General features: G+C 43.2%; 1 protein-coding gene across 1 annotated transcript in view; it reads left to right on the top strand.

The window, feature by feature from the left end:
• WWC3 (WWC family member 3) overlaps positions 1-22,689 on the top strand; it is a 129,882-nt gene that overhangs the window by 44,283 nt on the left and 62,910 nt on the right. Inside the window, exons 4-5 of the mRNA XM_049873116.1 lie at positions 7,366-7,442; positions 9,237-9,316. Coding sequence (XP_049729073.1) covers positions 7,366-7,442; positions 9,237-9,316 — 157 coding nt within the window. The remainder of the gene's footprint in view (positions 1-7,365; positions 7,443-9,236; positions 9,317-22,689) is intronic.

The following is a 22,689-nucleotide window of genomic DNA, read 5'->3' as shown; positions in this document are numbered from 1 at the left end:
CACACAGGTCTCATGCAGCCCAGAGCTCTCTCGCTGTTAGTCATCTCAGGCAGGGAGGCGTCCCTTTCCAGATGCTGGGAACAGAATACAATTTGGACTTATTTCATATTACTCTTCTTCATTGATAATGACTCCAAGTGAAAGGAGCCCATATTCAACGAGCTAGGTATTTTATATGCGTTGTTAGGATTGCAACATTATGAAGTATGTGCTGTTACCTTCACTGTACACATGAGAAATTGAATATCAGAGAGGCCAAATGACTTCTTCAAGGTTAAAAAAACAAAAATGGTTGCCATTGTGTTGATTCTGACCCCATGTATTTCAGAATAGAACTGTGTTCCATAGGGCTTTCAGTGACCGAGTTTTCAGAAGTAGATCACCAAGCCTTTCCTCTGAGGTGCCTCTGGATGGATTTGAACCGCCAATTCTTTGGTTAATAGCTGAGCGCTTAACTGTTTGCACCACCCAGGAACTCCTCTTCAAGGTTACATACCCAGTAAATGGCAGAACTTGGATTTGTCACCTGATTTTCAAATTACCTGGAAGTAAAGACCAGTTATAAATTGGCAAGTAGTCTGCCATATTTTGTAATATGAATAGTGCCAAGTGGACGGCAGAACACTTACTACTTCTTGAGGTTTCTTGTGGCCCAGGACAGGATTAATTACCATTTATTTTTGACCAATATTTGTTTTGTGCCTGGTATCGGCCTAAGGAGCCCTGGTGGTAACAATGATTAAAGCTCTCGACTGTTAACCAGGAGGTTGGCGGTTCGAACCCATCAGGCCCTCCGTGGGAGAAAGATGTGGCAGTCTGTTTCTGTAAAGATTTACAGCCTTGGAAACCCTGTGGGGTAGTTCTGCTCTGTCCTGTAGGGTTGCTATGAATCAGAATCGACTTGATGCAATGGGTTGGGTATTGGTATATACTAAATATTGGGGACACGATTTATCCCCAATGGTAGGGAAAAATGAGGTAATGATGGTGAACAGAGGAATTAACTAGAACACACATTTCATTTTCTTTTTCTTTTTTTAGTATTTTATTTTATTTTTGGTAAATATATATACAGCAAAACCCACACCCATTCAACAGTTTCTAGATACAATGACCAGTGACATAGGTTACATTCTTCACATTGTGTCAACATTCTTATTATTTCTGTTCTAGTAGTTTCACTTCCATTGACTTAAACTTCCTGCCTCCACCCCCCCGCCCCATCTATGTTTTAAAATAGCTGTTGTCCCTTTGATCTTACATAATTTTTTTTTTTAAAGAACGTAATACTCAAGGGTGACAATCTTTACTTTTTGAGCTAAACTGTTACTTAGTTTAAAGGTGACTGACTTCAGGGAATAATTTCAAGTTATGGCTTGAAGAGTAACTCAGGGTAATAGTCTCGGGACTCCTCCAGCCTCAATATGTCCAGTAAGTCTGGATTCTTGAAGAATTTGAAGTTCTGTGGAACAGCCATTTCTAATGTTGGAGCAGAAGGGTGTGAGGAAGGAGGGAGGAAGGCAACTGCGTTTTACCAACATCCTTCACAGATTCCCCCCCTCCGCCCCCAGCTATGTCAGCAAACTATGGGCCAAATCTTGTCTACCACTATTGTTTGTAAATAAAGCTTTTTTGGAACACAGCCACGCTCATTCATTGACCTGTTGTCTGTGGTAGCTATCCCACGGAGGTAGCAGTCAGTAAATCAAATGATGTAGTACATTGGGCAGATTTGCTGCAAAAGACCTCCTTAAAGTGTTAAAAAGCAAAGATGTCATTTTGAGGACTAAGGTGTACCTGACCCAAGCCATAGTATTTTCCGTAGCCTCATGTGCCTGTCAAAGCTGAACAATGAGTAAGGAAAACCAAAGAAGAATTGATGCCTTTGAATTATGGTGTTGGTGAAGAATATTGAGTATAACATGGACCACCAGAAGAACAAACAAATCTGTCTTGTAAGAAGTACAGCCAGAACGCTCCTTGGAAGTGAAGATGGTGAGATTTTGCCTCATGTACTTTGGACATGTTATCAGGAGGGACCAGTCTCTGGAGAAGGACATCATGCTTGGTAAAGTAGAGGGTCAGTGAAAGAGAGGAAGGCCTTCAATGAGATGGATTGACACAGTGGCTGCAACGATGGGCTCCAGCGTAGCAACAATTGTGAGGATGGCACAGGACCAGGCAGTGTTTTGTTCCGTTGTACATAGGGTTGCTGTGAGTCGGAACTGACTAGACAGTACCTAACAACAACATGGCAGCTATAATGACAGAGTTCAGGAGTTGAGTCAGAGACCTTATGGCCCACAAAGGCTAAAATATTTACTCTCTGGCCCTTTATTGAAAAAGTTTGCTTACCCCTGGCCTACACCGGCATCTTGACCCGCAGTTGTCAACCTTGGCTGCAGTTAGAATTTCCTAAAGGCTTTAAAAAATACAGCTGCCCAGGCCCCATACCAAGAGATTTCGACTTAATTGATCTTGGTTGGGTCTAAGCATGGTACTTTTTTTTTTTTTTTTTAAAGCTTTCCAGGTGCTTCTCAGGGTTGAGATCCACCAGTCTAGGTTGACTGTTAATGTTCCTTCTAGCAGCAGAAATATGACTTTGTTTGTTACCGTGGTTCCTAGGAGCTACCAAGAGCCTGTACCACAAGTCTACACTAAAAGTCTCCTTGGGTGGCTGGGAGTCTGCCTTATCCCTGGTGAGAAAGTGCTGACCTGCCCTGAATTCTCATCTTAGGTGGTGATGAAGTTCTGCCTTATCAGTCTTCAGTGTTGCCAGTGTTCTTTCTGAAGCTACAAGCCCATCCCACCAAGACTATCTTCCACTGGTTCTTTGTTAAAGGGTTTCTCATCTGCTCTCTGGGTTAGGTTAACGGCCACAGTTTGGATATTCAGCTTTTGTTTGCATTGACCCAGCATGTTGGAGCAAGTAGGAGAAAAATAGATCATGCTGCATTTTTCATGCGTAATAGCTGGCAACCCTTACTGTTGCACATGTTTACCAAGAGATAATCCCCTAGTCTGTTCTAGAGAGAGAGTTCTTGGTTAGGGTTTGGTGGCATCTTGCATTACTTCTGTAGAACACCTGCGAGTGGGCTTATTTGGTTCTTTTGAGCCTTTGCTCAAAGCCTATGCCTTTAAAAAAGAAGTGTCACCCCCTCCTTTGTTAGCCTCAGGCTCCTTACATTTGTACCTTTGTCCCTGCTTTGATAATTAGTACCTGTTAGCGGGGAACCTGTCAGGGCTTGCTGTACTTTCTCCCAGAATCCTCTCTCCTCCCTTGAGCAACCCCTATAGTGCTGGTCCCTGAGGCACACACCTGGTCCTGCGGGCCCAGCCGCCGGAGAGGCCATTCTTGGAGGACTGCTGGTTTTTTAAAGCAGGTCATCTCCTGGGATGCCCTCGGGTACCCGCAGCACAGAGGAGGCATGTGTGTCAGAGGGAGAGGGAGAGAGGGGAAGAGAGAGATGTATGCACGCATTTTCCCTTTCAGTGACTGGTAAAATAGAAACCCAAGATAAGTGCTGGGGTTTCCAGCATTTTGAATGCTGAATAAATAGGCCAAGTACACCTACTCGGAGATGGGCATTGGGGAGCTGGACGGACATTCCTCCTCGTGTTGGAAAGCCTAGTCCGATGAAAGGATATTGAGGGGGCTGACCCCCAGGAGCCTGAGTTCTGGGCATAGTCCCTCTGTGACTGATGGTGTAGTGACTTCAAGTCACTACAAAACTCAGTCTTTTAATTCATAAAATGGGAAAATACAATCTTTGCTCCTCTTTCACCAAGACTTTTTCTATTTTATGAGAATAGATAAGTGTGAAAGACATCCTGTAATAGCAAGGTATAGTATTTTACAATGTTATCATCCAGCTAAGCTGTAACTTTGTTATTATATCTTCCAAAACAATATATGCCTGAGCAGATTCCTTAGGCTATTTGATAGCTCCACTCACTGAACTCTTAAAGAGAGAAGAAAGCTTCAGAGGCAAAAGTCTGGTCTCTATCGTAAACCAGAGACTGAAGACATGCCTTAACAGAGAAAGAGAGGCAAAAGTCTGGTCTCTGTCGTAAACCAGAGACTGAAGACATGCCTTAACAGAGAAAGTGATTTCTTTTTATAAATATTGTGGCGTGTATGCTGTTAAAAATGGGTTCCAGAGTCCCTGAGCTATTCCTTAGACTCCATAAAATGTTACGTTAGTCTTACTGGCAGATAGAAAGAATTGAGAGTTTGTATTTTTAAATGGAATTATAATGTTGAAAGCTATGCCATTGTTCACAAATATCCTTAGCATTTGAAGGTTAAATATATTCACTGTCTTAGGTATTTGAATTCCCTCCCCACCCACAAGTCCTGGAATTTTATAGTTTTGGGAACTGTACCAAAGATAACTTGAATGGTATCAGTACAAGTAAAACCCATTCTATCGTTTAGGATGGTTTCAGCTGTAGCAGAAGAGATTGAGCCCTACTGACCCAGATAATAAGGAATCCACTGTCACATAACAAAAGCCTCTGGAGGGAGGGTGGGTTTTCCTATTAGTGGATTCAGTGGCTTAGTGATACCAGTGGCTTATCAGACTCCTCTTCTAGACTGGGGTATACTCTGGGTCTCCTGGGGGAGAGGTGGACACTGGGCAATATCAGGATTCTCTTAGGAAGGAGAAATGGGGGAAAGTTTGCTGTGTAGATGACCACATTATCTACTACACCTCTCGAGTGCATTTTAAGTCTCTGTTAACATTCCCTGTGAAATTGCACAGACAGAAAGAGTTTTGTTGTAAGAATTTCAGATAATTGTTATTAATGTTTAACATTGCCATTAACCTTGTTGAAATTTGGGGTTACTTTCTATCCTTAATGGGAAAGAGCCGTTTTCTTCTTCAGCTGCAAGTTGACAGGTTTACACATATGCAAGCAACATGCAGGAGTTTAATGTGGAGGTTTGTTTAAATGATTTCCTTTTTTAAAGGGCGTTGTGTGAGGTGTTGCTTTTGTTACTGATCCTGATAAATGGAAGCAAAGAGTCTGGCAAGATGGAAGTCGTAGGATTTGAAAGTAGACATTCTGGTCTAAGAAAAAATTCTATTTTAAAAAATTTTACCCCATGCCTTTGAGAGATCACAGTTCTAAATATAAGAAACTTTGAGATAAAGTTGGCAAATATTTAGTTCCTCCAGATAGTTCTTTCTAATAGATTCTGTTGCTTGCAATTCTGAATAATGGGGGCTTAAATAACGAAATGTTTCATAGAAGAGTTTTTAAAATAGGAGGCATCCAAACCGGTCAAATTAACTTTGGATTCGGTTCTAACTGAGGCTATTAAATAATGCTGCTATGTAAGTGACTTGATGGCTCTGTGTATGAGACTCCTTTCCAGTATAAAGTCAGGGAGTGATTTCGAATTGATTTCTGGTTGTTGGCACCTAAGTTATCGGAATGAAAGTCAGCCTTTGGTATGCAGATCAAAGAAGTAAAAGAAAGGAGGCTGGTGCTGCAGATGGGCCTTTTGAGCAGGTGGGTTGTAATGATGAAAGCATCCAGGAGGCAGATCACTCCAGTATGCTGTGATTCCCCAGTGAAGAAGGAGCCCTGCACCAGCCAAGACAGACAAAGCAAGCCAAGCTGCTGCCCTACAAAAGCTGATGGTTGCAGAAGGGGAAGGAGACAGCAATATCAAGGAAAAAAACAAGGCAGAGAGACGAATGAGGTGATAGAAACTAGGAACAGCCACTAGCTGGCCCAGCTGCTGTAACATCGGAAAAGGATCGCAGCTCTTCTGGACGGACAGAAGCGTGTGAACAGCTCTGTGTGTTTGTTGCACCCTTAGGTCGTAGCTATTTATAATAACGATGCTGTGTCTGTCAAAAGGGTTTCAGTCCTGGTCGCTACACTGTGATGTGCTTTAGCTAGACATCCATCAAAAACAAGCCATTAGAACCAGATTTTGCATGCTACAGTTCAATTTGCGTGGAGAAAACAACTTGAGGGGAATAGCTTGTTCTCAAGCCTGCCAGATATGGACACGTTACTGTCAAGTTGTCTTTTTTTATTTTATAAAATTTTAATTTATTTTCTTATTCCAAAAATGGTTCATGTGGAGACTTTGTTGTTGTTGTTAGGTGCCTGTCTTAGTCACCTAGAGCTGCTGTAACAGAAATTCCACAAGTGAATGGCTTTAACAAAGAGAAATTTATTTTCTCACAGTCTAGTAGTTTTTTTTTTAGTAGGCTAGAAGTCCAAATTCCGGGCATCAGCTCCAGGCGAAGGCTTTCTTTCTCTCTCTGTGGGCTCTGAAGGAAGATCCTTGTCATCAATCTTCCTCCTGGATTAGGAGCTTTTCCGAGTAGGAACCCTGGGTCCAAAGGACATGCTCTGCTCCAGGCACTGCTTTCTTGGTAGTATGAGGTGCCCCCTCTCTGCTTGCTTCCCTTTCCTTTTATCTCTTGTAAGATAACAGGTGGTGCAGGCCACACTCCAGGGAAACCCCCTTTAGATTGGATCAGGGATGTGACCTTAGTAAGGGTGTTACAATCCCACCCTAATCCTCTTTAACATAAAAATATAATCACAAAATGGAGGACAACCACACAACACTGGGAATCATGGCCTAACCAAGTTGACACATATTTTGGGGGACACAATCCAATCCATGACAATGCTGTCGAGTCGATTCCGACTCATAGCAACTCTGTGTACAACAGAACAAAACACTGCTGGGCCCTGCACCATCTCACAATCGTTTTTATGTTTGAGTCTGTTGTTATAGCCACTGTGTCAGTCTGTCTCATTGAGGGTCTTCCTCTTTTTCGCATACTTTACCAAGCATGATGCCCTGCTCCAGGAACTGGTTCTTCCTGATAACATGTCCGAAGTTCTTGTGTATATGTGATTTTTAAACCTAGTAGTTATGTAGTAAGGAGCCCTGGTGGCACAATGAGTAAGCACTCGGCTGCTAACCGAAAGGTCAGCAGTTCAAACCCACCTACCGGTTCTGTGGGAGAAAGACCTGGTGATCTGCTTCCGTAAAAGATTGAAGCCTTGGAAACCTCATGGGGCAGGTCTGCTCTGTCATGTAGGGTTACTATGAATCAGAGTTGACTCAGTGGCACACAACAACTGTTGTACAACAGAAATAAACAGAGTTTTGATTTACCTATAGCCATATATTTTATTATGCAAAAATCAGCCATCAGGAAAATTTCAGGTTGTGAAATGTTAATTCTTTAGGAACCAGTGCTAGCTTGTAAGCCTGAGACTTAGAATTAATATTTTAATATGGTGACTCTGAAGTTCCTGTCTGTATGCATTTCTTTATTTTAAAGGATCCCTTATAAAATCAAATATTTCCCTTCTGTTTAGCCTTCTCTGGATATTCAGCAAATACAAAGTATGACCCACACCAAATTAAAGCAGAAATCGCAAGTCGTCGGGATAGGGTGAGTAAAACAAGTGTTTTCACAACAAGAAGTACCATGCGTATTTTATGTAGCATCATCTCTCATGGTTCATTTAGTGGTGGCTAGTTTTTTTTTTTTTTAGTTTAGTGTTCACTTAGTGTGTTTTAGATTAAATAGATTATTATTACATTTTGTTTTAGTCTCTACTTTTTTTCCAATAGGAGGGAAAAAGTTTCATTTTAAAACCTTAGTTCATATAACAAAAAATAAGCTTGGTTCCTCAGAGTGTTTAGAGGGGCTAGACTCACTCCTGTTTGGGGAGATTTGGTGATATCAAGGCCTGATCTCAGAAGGCTGCATTCTTTTTTTGTGTGTGCGTGTGAAAATACACACAGCAAAACCGGCTCCCATTCTACAGTTTTTAGACATAATGATCAGTGACATTGGTTACATTCTTCACATTGTGTCAACATCTCATTATTTCTGTTCTAGTTGTTTTGCTTCCATTTACCTAATCTCCCTGCCCCCCGGCCTTCTCATTTATGCTTTAAAATAGCTGTTGACCCCTTGGTCTTATACATTTTTTGAATGCAATACTCAAGGGTGGCAATCTCTATTCTTTGGGCTAAACTGTTACTTAGTTTAAAGGTGACTTCAGGGGATAGTTTCAGTTTAAGGTTTGAAGAGCAACTCAGGGCCATACTCTCAGGGACTCCTCCAGCCTCAGTAGGTCCAGTAAGTTTAGATTCTTTAAGAGTTTGAAGTTTCTGGCCCACATTTTTTTACCATTTTTATTAGTATTCCTCTATTGTGTCCCTGATCAGGACATGCGGTAGTGGCAGCCAGACACCATCTTCTGGTTTCAGGGTGGAGAAAGCAGTGGTTCATGTAGACAATTAGTCTTATAGTCCAGTTCCTACTCTGATTCTTGGGTTTCCTTCTTTCACTTTTGTGCCAGATGAATAAAGACCAAGAATTGTATCTTACGTGGCCTCTTGTAAGCTTTTAAGACCCCAGACACTACTTCCCATACTGGGAGGTAGAACATAGATTTCAAGAAAAATATTATGCTAGCTGACTGGATTGTCCCACAAGACCACTACCCTAAGAGAGGGCTGCATTCTTGTATTACCAGAATGCCAACCTTGATCTTTGGCAGCCTTAGCATCTGCCATTCCTCCCGTGGCTGATGTATTCTTTGAGGGATTGTTCCTGCAAAGGCTTTGACTAGAAGGGTTTGAATTCCTTGTATGTCACCTTGGTCAATCCCAAAGTGTCTTGGACAGGGGACAGTTTGCACAGGAGACCCTAAACTGGGGTCTGTCTTTTAATGCACGGGTTCTTAAATTTAACACCTGGGGAGCTTGTCAAAAGTGTAGGCTCTCAGGCCTACGCCTATGAATTAAAGTAGGCCTGAGTGGGTCCCAGAATCGGTTTAAATAAACACTCTAGGCAATTGAGTTACAGGTGGTCAGAGATCACACTTCTAGAAACAGTGTTTAATATGTGCTCTCTATGAGTAGTAGTTGAAGTAAAGATGAAAAAAGTATTACCTGTTTGCTAAATGTAATGTGCAAATCAATACCTTGAAAAAGAAAATAGTTGTTAGTTCTCCATTTGGGTAGGAACCTGTCAGTGATCCCGGATTTTTGTATATAAGCAAGGCATTTCTTCTAGATTGGCTGTTTTATGTGCACGTGAATGGAAGTTTGTGGAGAAAATACATGATCCATGAAATTGCAAGTGAGTCAGGAACTTAAATGAGAATGTTAGTAACTAGAAATAATTTTTCACAGCTTGTTTTTGGAAAACAAAATGTAATTTTTTCTTTAGCTTTCCAGATTAAAACGAGAGCTGACCCAGATGAAGCAAGAACTGCAATACAAAGAAAAGGGAGTGGAGACCCTGCAAGAGTGAGTTGCCTGCATCCACAGAAGGGAGAATTTTCCTGTGATTTCATTTTGTGCTGACCTATTTGTTGCCTGGACATGTGTCCTAAAGCTTCATGGGCATTTTGCTTTTATGCTTTGATATATATGCTCATCATTTCCAGCTATCTTGAGGGTAACTTCGGAGGAACCAGCTACTAGATGGTTTGATTAGTCTTTCATCCCTATACCCAGGTCGGACGACCAATTTGCATGTCAGGACCGCCACGGACCTCCACCAGAGTTTCCTCTGGCTTTGCCCTGCCCAGGCATAGTTCACCATCTTTCGGGTCCTAACACGTATGCTCATGCTCTATTTCCCCAGTGCAGTGGACGAGACGGGCTGGTGGTGAGCATTGGCATCGGACCCCTTAACCCAGCGTTTGGGTCATCCCACAGCGCCAGTTCTGCTTACCAAAAGTGGCCTGCTAGGCACTTGCATTCCATGCCCGGCTCCACACCAGCGAGCTGGGCTTCTTACCCATATAAAGTTTGAGAATAGGTTGAGATCGTTTCGGTCCCAAGACCTGTAATCATTTGCTTTACCGGATAAAACTGGGTGTGTTCGACCATGCAAGAGGTCCAGCTTAGAATCTCTATTTTACTTGAAGATACTCAGTTCTTTTAAATCAAGATACTTGGGAAATGAAACCCTTATATATGTTTGCACATTCTTTATAGCTGCACTGTCAACACAAACGTGGCTGTTTAAATTTCTTTTTTTTTTTCGGTTTTGTTCTCTAAAATTTTAATGTCTTAATTAAAATTTAAATTCAATTAAAATTTAAAATTTAGTTCCCAAGTCTCAGTAGCTGTACCTCAAGTACTCAAGTCAGTAGCCACATGTGGTGACTGCGGCGTTTCTCAACCTTGGCACTATTGACATTTTGGGCTGAATAACTCTTGCTGTAGGGGGCCGTCCTGTGTGTTGTAGGATATTATCCACTAGATGCCAGTAACAGTCGCCCTTCACCCTCCGACTTGTGACAGCCTAAAATGTTTGCAGAAAGGGCCAAATGTCCCCAGAGGGCACAGTCATCTCTGGTTTAGAATCCCTGGGCTAGTGGCTCCTGCAGTGGATGGCACAGATCATAGAACATTTCCGTTGTCATGGAAGGTTCTATTGGACAGTGCTGGGCTATATAGCTCTACCTCCAGTTTACCTATTTATAATTAGGACTTTATCCCTACTAAGAGTTGGGGGCGAATTTCTTGCAATTCATGAGCTGTATAGCTCAGCAAATGTAATGAACAAAAGTAAGTATTTTGCAAATGGTGGTATTGTTGATCTGAAGGAATTCATTTTCTTAAGAAAGGGTGTGGCATGCCTGTTGATTGAGAGTCATTCTGTCTCAATTCAGAGCCTCGCTTCACTTCCTGAACTTGGACAATGCTTCACACTTCTTGTGCCTGCTTTTCTCTTCTGTAAATGGTAATTAAAAAAAAAAAAAAAAAACCCCAAACCAAACCTGTTGCCGTCGAGTCAGTTCCAACTCGTAGTGACCCTACAGGACAGAGTAGAACTGCCCCATAATGTTTCCAAGGCTGTCATCTTTACAGAAGCAGACTGCCACATCTTTTCTCCGGCAGAGCCGCTGGTAGGTTCAAACTGCACCTCCAGCCTTTCGGTTAGCAGCTGAGCACTTAACCACTGCACCACCAGGGCTCCTGTTGGTGGTGATAATTGTACTAAATTGTCTGGAGGGCGGCACCAGTGCCTGGCACACAGTAAGTGGTGGGAGTCAGTATTGTTACTGTTATCCATAAACGGGATGGAATTCTGCTGCTCTGCATTCCGTGGACAGACTCAAGTCACAGTGTGTCAAATGTGACAGCAGTATTGTGCCTTCTAGGGAGGGAATGAGTGCATATGAGTGTTTGACTAGCATTGTCTGGGTTCTGTAACTTTATTCCTTACATGAGAGCAGCCTCCAGACACTGAGGGATGCCCATCAGGATGTTTCCATGTAAGGTGTGGCAGTGCCATTCTGGGTCCCCTATGCTAACTGGGTGGATAAGAAATAAGCAGAAACAAATCAGTTTGACGGTCCTCAGAAGTGACTAGTACTGACTAGCTGAGTTCGAGGTTTATTTACTGATTTCATTGGGCCCCACCGTAGTGTTCTCTTGTTCACAGGGAGAGTCAGGATTCCACAGTGTCTACAGGTTTTGTTTGTTGTCGTTGTTGGCTGCTATCGAGTCAGCCCCCAACTCACGGCAACTCCCTGCAATGAAATGCTCCTCAGTCCTGCACTGTCCCCATGATGAGTTGCAGATCAGACCGCTGTGATCCATAGGGTTTTCATTGGCTGATTTTCAGAAGTAGATTGCCAAGCCTTTCTTCCCAATCCGTCTTGGTCTGGAAGCTTCACTGACACCTGTTCAGCATCATGGCAACAGGCAAGCCCCCACTGACAGATCAGTGGGGGCTGTGCATGAGGCGCACTGGTCAGAAATTGAACCCAAGTCTCTTGCATGAAAGGTGAGAATTCTACCACTGAATCGCTGCTGTCTCACCTGTAGATCGTACATAATTTTAGTGCCAGGCATCCCATGTGCTAGAGGTTGCAGCTAATTTAATCCTTGCTCGCAGAAGTGCTCAGGAAGTGGATCAGGGTTTAGGGTGGTTTAGGAGCAGTCTAAGGCTGCACAGGACCCCATGCCACAGAGGGGAGCCAAGCCTGGTGCCTTTCGCTTCTAGAGATGGGTTTTGTCATGGGCTTGTGGGGTTAGTGGCTGCTCCTTTGCTTAGGGGCCATCATTCTCTCTCCATTGTCCTCATTTGAAGACAAAGGTGGTATTCCCAAGTCAGTTTCAGACTGATGTAGAAAAGAAACTGCAGAGTGCTCAGATGACTCAGAAAGCCTCCTTCCCCATGGAATGGCCAGGAAGGCATTCGTCTCTTTTAGTTGCAATAGTGTCAAGGATGGGAAGGGCAGCCGCCCTGCTCCAGGGTAATGAAGTGGGAAGCAGAAGCTAGTGCTGGGCGAGTGTGAAGTTTACACTGGCAGCCAGAGCGGAGTGTGGGTTGTGCTCCTGGCAAAGCAAGGGGCTAGTGCTCTTGGTCTTCTTTTGCTACTTTCATTAGCAAGATCCCACGTTTGGGAGCAGTGACTGTGAATTTGGCCCTTTGCAAGGGGAGTATCCTCCTGCCTGCTGGAGCTCATGGAGCAGCCTCCCCTGAGAAGGGCACGGGGTAAGGTTCTGGACCTGGCCTTGGTCCTGAGGGACCCACACCCAGCAGTACGAACCCTATGGGGCATGGAGGTTTTCCAGACTGAGCAGACGCCAGACCATTGCTTAATCTACACATTGCCTTGGTTCCATTGAAAGTTGTATTTTCTCTCCATCAAACATTGCATTTTCCCTGTGCGTGGTTGCTTTATTCTGTTATGCAACCTCACAGGAAGGAGAGAACACACACTGACACACTGCTCTTAAAATTCTTTAAAAGTGAAAAATAATCTGTTAACCTTCCTTTGAGTTACACAGGCAATGAGACTAAAATTATTTTTCTGGTGTCGAAGATAGGACTTTTACATTTGGACCTAATGATGCAAATTTAGATTATTGAGAATTTTTAAAAACAGGTTTTAGGCATTGAAAATGTGATCCCCCCCCCCCGCCCCGCAGTCCTACCATAAAATCCTGACTAGAAGCACATAATAGATGAGCTCTTGGACATCAACGGACTTCTCTGATTTTATTATGAACATCAATTTAAGGCAAAGGCCCAGATTTTCCTCCAGAAATTTTTCTGCTGTTCTTGCTTCCCAGAATATCCAGTGTATTTTTTCCCAGAGCACCTCACCAGGAGTTTGGCTGCTTATAACGTTTTAAGCTCAACTTGTTTATCTTGGTGAGCTTTCCTGGCTAGCAAGGGATCCCTCATTCTGCTTGGGTCCAAGTGAGGAAAAAAGAACCTTTTGTATTTTTTTTTTAAATCTGTATATGTTATGAATTTTTATAGAGGAGAGCTGGTCATGGACACATATTCTGGATTATGATAGAATATGCACACGCATGCATGTCTGTAGCTAAACTTCAAATTTCACTGTAAAATATATATGTAATGAAAAATTGCCATCTAAACCTTTGTAAATGTTTTTGTTAATATTTTTCCATTTTAACCATTTTTAAATGTATACAGTTCAGTGACATTCATTACATTCATCATGTTGTACAACCATCACCGCTATCCATTTCCAAAAGTTTTCCATCATCCAAACAGAAACCTCCCCGTTTCCCTGGCCCCCAGGCCCTGGTGACCACCAACCTACTTTGGTCTCTTTGCATTTGCCTGTTCTAGATCCTTCATATAAGTGGGATCATACCACATTTGCCCTTTCGTGTCTGAGTGATTTCACTCTCTAGCTAAACTTTTAATTGTGGAAAGTGTCAAACTTATATGAAGGCAGAGAGAATAGTATAATGAAAGCCTCGTGTACCCTTCACTTCACTTCAACGATGAACAACATGTGGCCTGTCTAGTTTTGTCTCTCAACCCTCCCAACACCCATGTTCCCACTGCCTTATTTTGAAGCAAATCCCAGAGTGATTGTTAATTCAGAAACATATCTCCTAAAATTATGGACTCTTTTCAAAGCCGTAACGGTAATACCCTTCCCATGCTTACCAGCCAGCCAGCCAGCCGGCCGGTCCCTTCCGACTCACGGCAGCCCCATGCGTGTCAGAACTGTGCTCCGTGGGGTCTCCAGTGGCTGCTTTTTCATAAGTAGATCACCAGACCTTTGTTTTGAGGCGCCTCTGGATGAGCTGGAAACCCCAGCCTTTTGGTGAGCAACCAGGCGTGTTACTGGTTGCACCACCCAGGGACTCCAGCATACTCCGCAGTAAGTCCTTAATATCCTCATCTCCCCGGGGAATTTTCACATTTTCTAGGTTTGTTTGAATCAAGATTCAAATGCAAATGTATACATTGCAGTTGGTTGATATGTCTTTCCATATGCACTTTTCCATCCTTTTTTGTTTTTAACTCAATTTGTTGAGGAAACTAATTTGCTTGTTCTGTAGAATTTTCCAGGAGCCCTGGCAGCGCAGTGGTTCAGTGCTTGGCTGCTAATCAAAAGGTTGGCAGTTGGAACACAAAAGCTGCTCCATGGGAGAAAGATGTGACAGTCTGCTTCCATAAAGATTGCAGCCTTAGAAACCCTATGGGGAAGTTCAGCTCTGTCCTACAGGGTCACTGTGACTTGGAATCCACTCAACGGCAACGGGGTTGGTTTTGGGGTTTGGTAGGATTTCCCTCATGGTGGATTTTGCTGCTTGAATCTGCCTGGTACCATTTAACATGTTCCCCTGTCTCCTGTTATTTATGCAAACTGGAGTGATTAGTTCCAGAGGCTTGATCTGATTCAAGCTTGTTTTTTTTTTTCCCTTGGCAAGAATATTTTACAGGTGGGAGTGTGTTACTTCCATCAGGAGGACATTACTGTTCGGTTATTTCTTTTGTGATGAGAATCTTCTCAGGGACTTCCAGCACTGTCAGCCTGATGCATCTATTTATAACTTTTCCCATTAGTGGTTCACCTAAGGTTTTGCATGCGTATCTTTCAGGATAAGCTTCTGAAAGTGGGATTGCCAGATTAAAAGGGCAAATGCATTTGTGGTATTGTTAGATAGTATCAGATTTCCCCCTGTGGGGGTATTATCAAAGTTCTCCAGAAAAACGGGAGAGAAAGAGATAGACCAAAAAACCAAACCTGCTGCTGTCAAGTTGATTCTGACTCATAGTGACCCTATAGGACAGAGTAGCACTGCCACATAGGGTTTCCAAGGAGCGGTTGGTGGACTTGAACTGCTGACCTTTTGGTTAGCAGCCTTAACGTTTAACCGCTGCACCACCAGGTCTTCAGATAAATAGATACTGATTTTAAGGAACTGACTCCTGTGGTTGTGGGGGCTGGCAAGTCTAAAATTTATAGGACAGGCAACAGGCTGGAAACTCAGGTAAGATTTCTCTGTTATCGTCTTGAGCCAGAATGCTTCTCCTTTGGGAAGCCTCAGCTTTTGCTCTTAAGGCCTTCAAATGATTGGAGGAGGCCCATCTACATTATCAGGGGTAGTCTACTTAACTTAAAGTCAACTGATTGTAGATGTTAACCACAGCTACAAAATACCTTCACAGTAACATCTAGACTAGTCTTTGACCAAGCAGCTGGTCACCACAACCCAGCCAAGCTGACAGATAAAGTTCACCATCACAAGGGTTGACATTTTTCATTCCTACCACCGAGAGAAGAGTGTTTCCATTTCCCCAGCTTTGCCAACAGAGTGTGTTGTCAAGCTGTTGAGTTTTGGACAGTCTGTAGAGGAGAAGTAGTATCTCAGGGTAGTTTTGATTTGCGTTTCTCTTGCTGCCCTTTGTAAAAGTTCTCAGGATATGTGTGTGGTGTGTGTGTGTATATATATATGCTTTATGAATACTTGATGAAACTGTTTTTGAAAACACAACAAGGAGCGACACAATGAATAATGAAAGTCTTCAGAAAAATTGGACTATTCTTTGCCAGTGGAATATCTACTGGACTCTCCTGACCCAAAGTTTTGGAAGCTTGTTTTGTAAAATTATTTTAATGTAACTTGTTACTTGTAGCCAGAGGCAAAGGAGGAAGAATCAGAACAATGATGTACGCAAATGGGTGATCCATGAGGTGCACCAATTGGGTGCGAGGAGACTTTCCTCTCTAGTTCTCACCTCTTGATCTAGAATGTACCTGGCTTTAGATTCTGAGTTGTCCTGCAGTCAGGAAGTTCCTTTGACATTGCCGAACCCTGAGTTCCCCAGGCTTACCTGACACCGAAGCCCTTCTTCGCCACGTGCCTACGACGTCCGTGAGCACGGACGCAGTTGCAGCGGTGAAAGACATTCTAGGCAAACACCGCCCTGACCCCCTTTTTCCCTCATACGTCGTCCAGGGTGTGATGTCTCTGCACCTGCAACCTGATCCCTTTGCGCAGCTTCCACCGCGACTGCTGTTCTCACGTGGTAGCCACAGGGATGCTTTGAAAATATATCCTCTGCTGTGCGCCTATGGCTCTCTCTCTCACACAGAAAAAAATTCAGACTCAGGCTGACTGGGCTCCCAGTCCCAACCTCATCTCCCACTGGTTTCCCCCTCACTCACCCACGCCAACCCCATTGGCCTCCCTGCTGGCTGGCCATCGTACCCGGCACCTTCCTGCCTTTCGCATGGGTACTTGTAGTTTCCTGTGCCCGGAATGTTCTTTCCCCCAAATTCCTGCACGCCTGTTCCCTCCCTTCCCGTAGGTCTCTGGTCAGATGACATCTTGCCAAGATTCTTGCTTAACCACCCTATCTAAAGAAGCCCTCTTTATCGTACTCTGCCCCCTACTCCATTTTCCTTAAAACATCTCTCCCATCGGACCTAATAGATTATTATTGTTTTTTTAGAACAGTTTTAGGTTTATAGAAATATTGTACAGAAAGAACAGGTTTCCTGTATATCCCTATCCCCACTGCACAGTTTCTTCTGGTATTAACACCTTGCATTCCTGAGGTACATTTGTTAAAATTGATGAACCAATATCGATACATTATTATTAACTAGAGTCCATAGTGGAAACCCTGGTGGCGTAGTGGTTAAGTTCTATGGCTGCTAACCAAGAGGTCAGCAGTTCAGATCCGCCAGGTGCTCCTTGGAAACTCTATGGGGCAGTTCTACTCTGTTCTATAGGGTCGCTATGAGTCGGAATCGACTTGACGGCAGTGGGTTTGGTTTTGGTTTAGAGTCCATAGTTGACATTAAGCTTCACTCTTTGTGCTGTAGAGTCCTGTGGGTTTTGACAAATGCCTAAGGTCACGTGTTCACCATTACAGTATCATGCAGAAGAGTTTCACTGCCCTAAAAATGTCCTGGGCTCCCCCTGCTCACCCCTCCTTCTCCCCTTTTTGTTTCCCGCCCTGTGAGGCTCTCAGGAGGTCTCTGTAGATCAGCCTCATAGCCTTCTTAGCAGCCAGTGTGCCTCATGCCCAGCCCCCACCCGTCTGTCAGTGGAGGTTTGTGTGTTGCTAGGATGCTGAACAGGTTTCAGCAGAGCTTCCAGACTAAGATGGACTAGGAAGAAAGGCCTGGTGATCTCCTTCCGAAAACCAGCCAAAGAAAACCTTATGGATATGACAGTATGATCTGCAGATGATCACGAGAATGGTGCAGGAGCAAACAGTGTTTTGTTCCATTGTGCGTGGGGTTGTCATGCGTCGAGGGCTGACTTGGTGGCAACTAACAATAGTCTTCTTAACTGCCCTCTAGCGTTTCCTTCTCTTCTAAAATCTGTCTTATATTTTGTATTGTGACCTTATGTTTTTATAAGTCCTATTATCACTGCTGTTCAAATCACAGAAAGAGCGCTCACCACATGTTCCAATAACCAGCTTCCATGAGGTGCTGTTTTAACCATAGGGCAAGCCACTTTGCTTCGAACCTTTTAATTACTTGATTAACTTCCCTATGGGGGTGGTGTGAATGAAGTTAAAGTAACCATTCGTTTCCTTAAATAACAGCGGCTATACACTGCTGAGCATTTGATCCTAGAATGAGGCGTTATTAAATACCGGAAGTGTTTTCTGTCTGAGGGGATTTAGTCATTTCAGAAGAGAATGCGATTGTTCACAGTTAGAGCAGGCTTCGATTGAACAGTGTCCCATTACATAGCACATAAGGTACAGTCCATGCGAAAATGCTGGCAAGACTCAGATAACAGTAAAGCCTACAAAAATGGGGGTGGAAACAGCAAGAGCAGTGTACCTGCTGTGGGACCTGCTGTTGATCGAAGGCCTGCCAGAAGTTCTCAGAGGCTCAGTCAAGGTCCCCCGCCAGAGCTGGTGATGTAGAAGGCAGAAGCTGTGACAAAACTTCACATTCATTTGGGTTCTAATCTGTGGTATTAATGTGCACTCTATTTCGAGGCCTGGGAGGCTTTTTCAGCAAGATGTGGGGTTAAGAAGTCGTTCTGTTTTACTCTTACTTTTCCAGTACAGTTCTCTCAACATCTTAAGTTGAACACCACCTATGGAAACTTTAGGGGAGGGAAAGGTTGGTGATAAATGTCTCTGAAATGCCTTTCAGCTATTATACTATGTTCATCATTTGAAGATGAAGCTTCACTTTCTTTTTTTTTTTCAGCCCATTTCTTTCAAAAGCCAACTTTGGGACAAAATTTGGTTATGTGGATAGTCTTTTGCTTTGACACAAATGTGGATTTGGAGGCCTTTACTTTAAGGGAATTGCTCACCCACCCATGAAGTGGATGAGTGCTGGCGTGAGGAAGCCTCAGCTGTGAATGTCACTGTACTTCTTACTGGTTGTGTGACCTTGAGCAAGTCACTTAATCTCCCTAAAGCTTAGTAGCAAAATATAGAGGGTTGAAAAGGAAACACGAGCTATGTCTGCACACCAATTTTTGTCTGTTTTTATGTTTTTTTTTAATATCTTATGTCTTTATTAGTACTGGCTTTTATTCTGTAATTTTATTTGAGATGTGAGCACTGTCTTGGGCCCTTAATTAAAATTAAAATAAGACAATTCTTTGGTAGCCACACATGTTGTGATTTTCTACATGAATTTGAGTACAATGATATTTTAGAAAATCCTGAGAAATTAAGCATGCCGTCTGAATTTGACTAAACTTCAGTTGTATAGGACTTTTAAAGAAGAGAGAACTCTCAAATAAGTGAGTTTTACAGATGTGAAGGAAGAGAGGTTACCTTTCCTTTGAAGTTTTTTTTAGATGAAGATTTATTACAATTGAAAAATGGCCATGGTTTGAGTTGTATGAAACGTACTTTGCACATATGAAAACCTATGAGCCAAGTTTGCCTAGCTTCTGCAGGGGTGTGATTGGTGACACTCTCAGCAGTGTGCATACATAGTAGGAAGAAGCATTGCGCACACTGATCAGATGCAAGTTTTCGAGTTGGGAGATGTGCAGTTGGATCTTGGGCTCCTTAGTTAGTCTCTCCGAGCCTCAATGTATTCATTATAAAGGCTAAGATGATTATATTTATCTCTAAGGTGGTTGAGAGGATTAAAAGAGAGAACAAATATAAAACACGTAATAAGACTCAGTCACCTTACCAGGTGATAGATCTAGCTATTTTTATATACTAGTTCTTGATGGTATGTCAGAGCTATCTAGAGCTTTGAGACTGTGTTATATCATGGCTTTTACACTTAAAAAAAGGAAAGATTTTTTGAGATGTAATTCACTTACCACACAATTCACCCATATCAAGTGTACAATTCAGTCGTCACAGATACATGCGACCATCACCACAGTCAATTTTAGAACATTTCCATCACTTAAAAAAGGAGCCTCACAACTTTAACTATCACTCCTCCCATTTCCTCATCCCCCAATGCCCTAAACCAAAACCAAACCCATTGCCCTTGAGTTGATTCTGACTCCTAGCGACCCTATAGGACAGAGTAGAACTGCCCCATAGGGTTGCAAGGAGCGGCTGGTGCATTCGAACTGCCAGCCTTTTGATTAGCAGCCATAGTTCTTAACCACTGGGCCACCAGGGCTCCTAGGCAACCACTAATCTACTTCGTGTCTCTATAGATTTCCATATTCTGGACATTTCTTTTGAATAGAATTATACAATATGTGGCCCTTTGTTATTGGCTGCTTTCACTCAGGGTAATGTTTTCGAGGTTCAAGCATGCTGTAACAAGGGTCAAGCGGGCTGTAACATGAATCGGTTTTTCATTCTTTTTTATGGCTGAACAGCATTCCACTGTATGGATAAACCACATTGTGTTTATCTGTTCATCACTTGATGGACATTTGAGTTGGTTCTGCCTTTTGGCTATTATAAATAATGCTGCTATAAACATCCATTTGCTCCTTTTTTTAACAGTGGAATCTTTTTCACTGTTGCTCCCTATAAACAACAGCTTATATGGAACTGGAATATATAAGACTGAGCAAAGAGGAGCTACTCGTTGAAGCAGGGGTGAGGGTTTCTGAGCCCCCTTAGCTACTCCTGTCTCCCCACTCCAGGACACCCTCACAACAGGGGAAAAACAACTGTTGGAGTCCAGTCTTCTTATTTTTTCAGATAAGACTTAGCTCTTCTTCAAGGTCTCAGAGCCACATGCAGTGAGCCACAATCAGTACCCAGGCCCCTTCCCTCGTGGTCAGTTTCTGTTCTTACGACTGCTCTGCCGTGTCTACTGATGGACTCAATTCCAGGGACTGCTGATCCTGCTCCTGTCGGAAATTGGGCCTTGTTTTCCTTTGTGTGGCAGCCATTCCCATCCTATAATTCAGTGCCTTGAGAGGCTGCTGGGTCCCTTCCAAGATTTCCTGATGGCCACACTGTCAGGATTTATAGCTCCTAAAAGCTGTAAGTAAATCATGTTTAAGTATAAAACCGAGCTGACATGGTTAGAGTCTCATATTGCAGCCTTAACAATGGGTATGTGTCCGTAACCTATATGGATATTCGATTAGCATTTATTTCCAGGCACTTGAAAAAAATTTATTTAATGTGGTAGAGCTTCATCGCTCTCTGTGGGTATTAGTGCAGTGTGGGGATTTATTTGCTGTAGTTCTGATGTAGGAGAAGCAGGTAGAACCGGTTAGCAGAGGTGCTAGAGAACAACCCGATTTTTCTGACTTCGGACTTGCTGTCTGGAAATAGGGTAATAACCCTCTTCGACAGACTTCATTAGATTCGATGTGTTGTGGTTCGTGAACCACATGTGGTTCATTTAATTTCCAATTAAAAATGCATATATCGGAAGGCCCCTTTATCAGAAGATGAATACAAGGAGCCATTATTACGTAAATGAGTCTAGATTTTCCGTGAGAGAAAAGTTGGGCCACTTTGTTGGCAGATTTAGTGCTGTGAGATGTACGGCCTTGTATTTCTGCCTTGCGTCAGAGACTCTTCGCTTTCCGTTCTCCATAGAGTGTCTAAAATGGAAAAACACATGGGCTTTCCCTGTGCTTTGTGTGTTCTGCCGTCATATGTCTTGGCGTTTCTGGTATCCCTGTAAGACAAACCGCACTCTACAGGGGCCTCCCCCCAGCCCGCACTCCCCAACTGGAGATGGAATGCAAAAGTTTCATCTCTGTTTCTGGTGTTGCTTTGTCTGTGAACAATTTAGTGCAGAAATGGTTCTCTGTCACAAGTCTTTCTACTGTCGATTCAGAGGATATTTAGAAATGTGTAGAGGACGTGTGAGTTTAATTTAGTTGTTGTTGTTAGCTGCCATTGAGTCGGCCCCTGACTCGTGGTGACCCCATGTGCAATGCGATCGGACCATTGTGATCCATAGGGTTTTCATTGGCTGATTTTCAGAAGCAGGTCACCAGCCCTTTCTTCCTAGTCCATCTTAGTCTGGAAGCTCTGTTGAAACCTGTTCAGCATCATGGCGACAGGCAAGCCTCCACTGACATGTGGGTGGTGTCCTCACATGAGGTGCATTGGCCCAGAATGGAACCTGAGTCTCCCAAAAGGAAGGCAGGAATTTTACCACTGAGCCACCACTGCCCTGTCCGTTTCATTATGACAGTTATATAGCGTCCATCCGCTAATAATTAGTATGAAAACAGGCTCCAGCCTAGTGGTTCTAGGACCTGGTTGATGAATTAACAAATCTTCTAGTTCCATCTGTAGGGGGACCCAGGACACTGTATTTTTTTTTTTTAACTTCACAGATGGTTTTGGTTGTCAGCTAGGTTTGGGAACCCCATCCTAAGCCTGGTACCTTCACAAAGTCACCAAGACTCCTGGGTGTTGAGACTTCTTCAGGTGACAGTTAATTTGCATCAGAGCTAAGCCCTGACTTCTGGGTCTGTTCCCTTTCCATTATACCTGTTGGCCGTATAGCATGCCCTGCATAACATTGTGGGTCAGAAAGTAAAAGGCCTCTCGTGGGTATCGCAGTTGACCTGTAGGCCTGTGTAAGGCAACAGCAGTGAGTGATAAAGCCAGTCATTGTGGTGGAAGTGGGGCCGGTTTTGAGGGACAATATAAAAGAATTTTCAAAATGTATAAAGGATTAATATTCCTACTGTGCCACTGTCCCTGTCCTTGCTATGGCTACCACTTTTTAACAGCCATCACTATGTGCCATCACTATGCTAAGTGCCATCACTATGCTAAGAGCATTTTATATTCGATGGCTAAATCTCACGATGCCCCTCAGGGTGCTGTGAAGTATTAAAGCTTACCACCTTGATCTTTCAGATGAACTCTTTTGTGAAGGTGCCAACTCTGGGCTTTCATGAGAGCAGAGAGAAAGGAAAAAAAAGTGTCCACATCCCAGACTTTTCTTCTTTCTCTCTTAGTTTATCTTGCTGCA

The sequence above is a fragment of the Elephas maximus genome, chromosome X (assembly GCF_024166365.1).
Source record: "Elephas maximus indicus isolate mEleMax1 chromosome X, mEleMax1 primary haplotype, whole genome shotgun sequence".
Classification (NCBI taxonomy): Eukaryota; Metazoa; Chordata; class Mammalia; order Proboscidea; family Elephantidae; genus Elephas; species Elephas maximus.
This window is presented reverse-complemented; position numbering and strand designations above follow the sequence as displayed.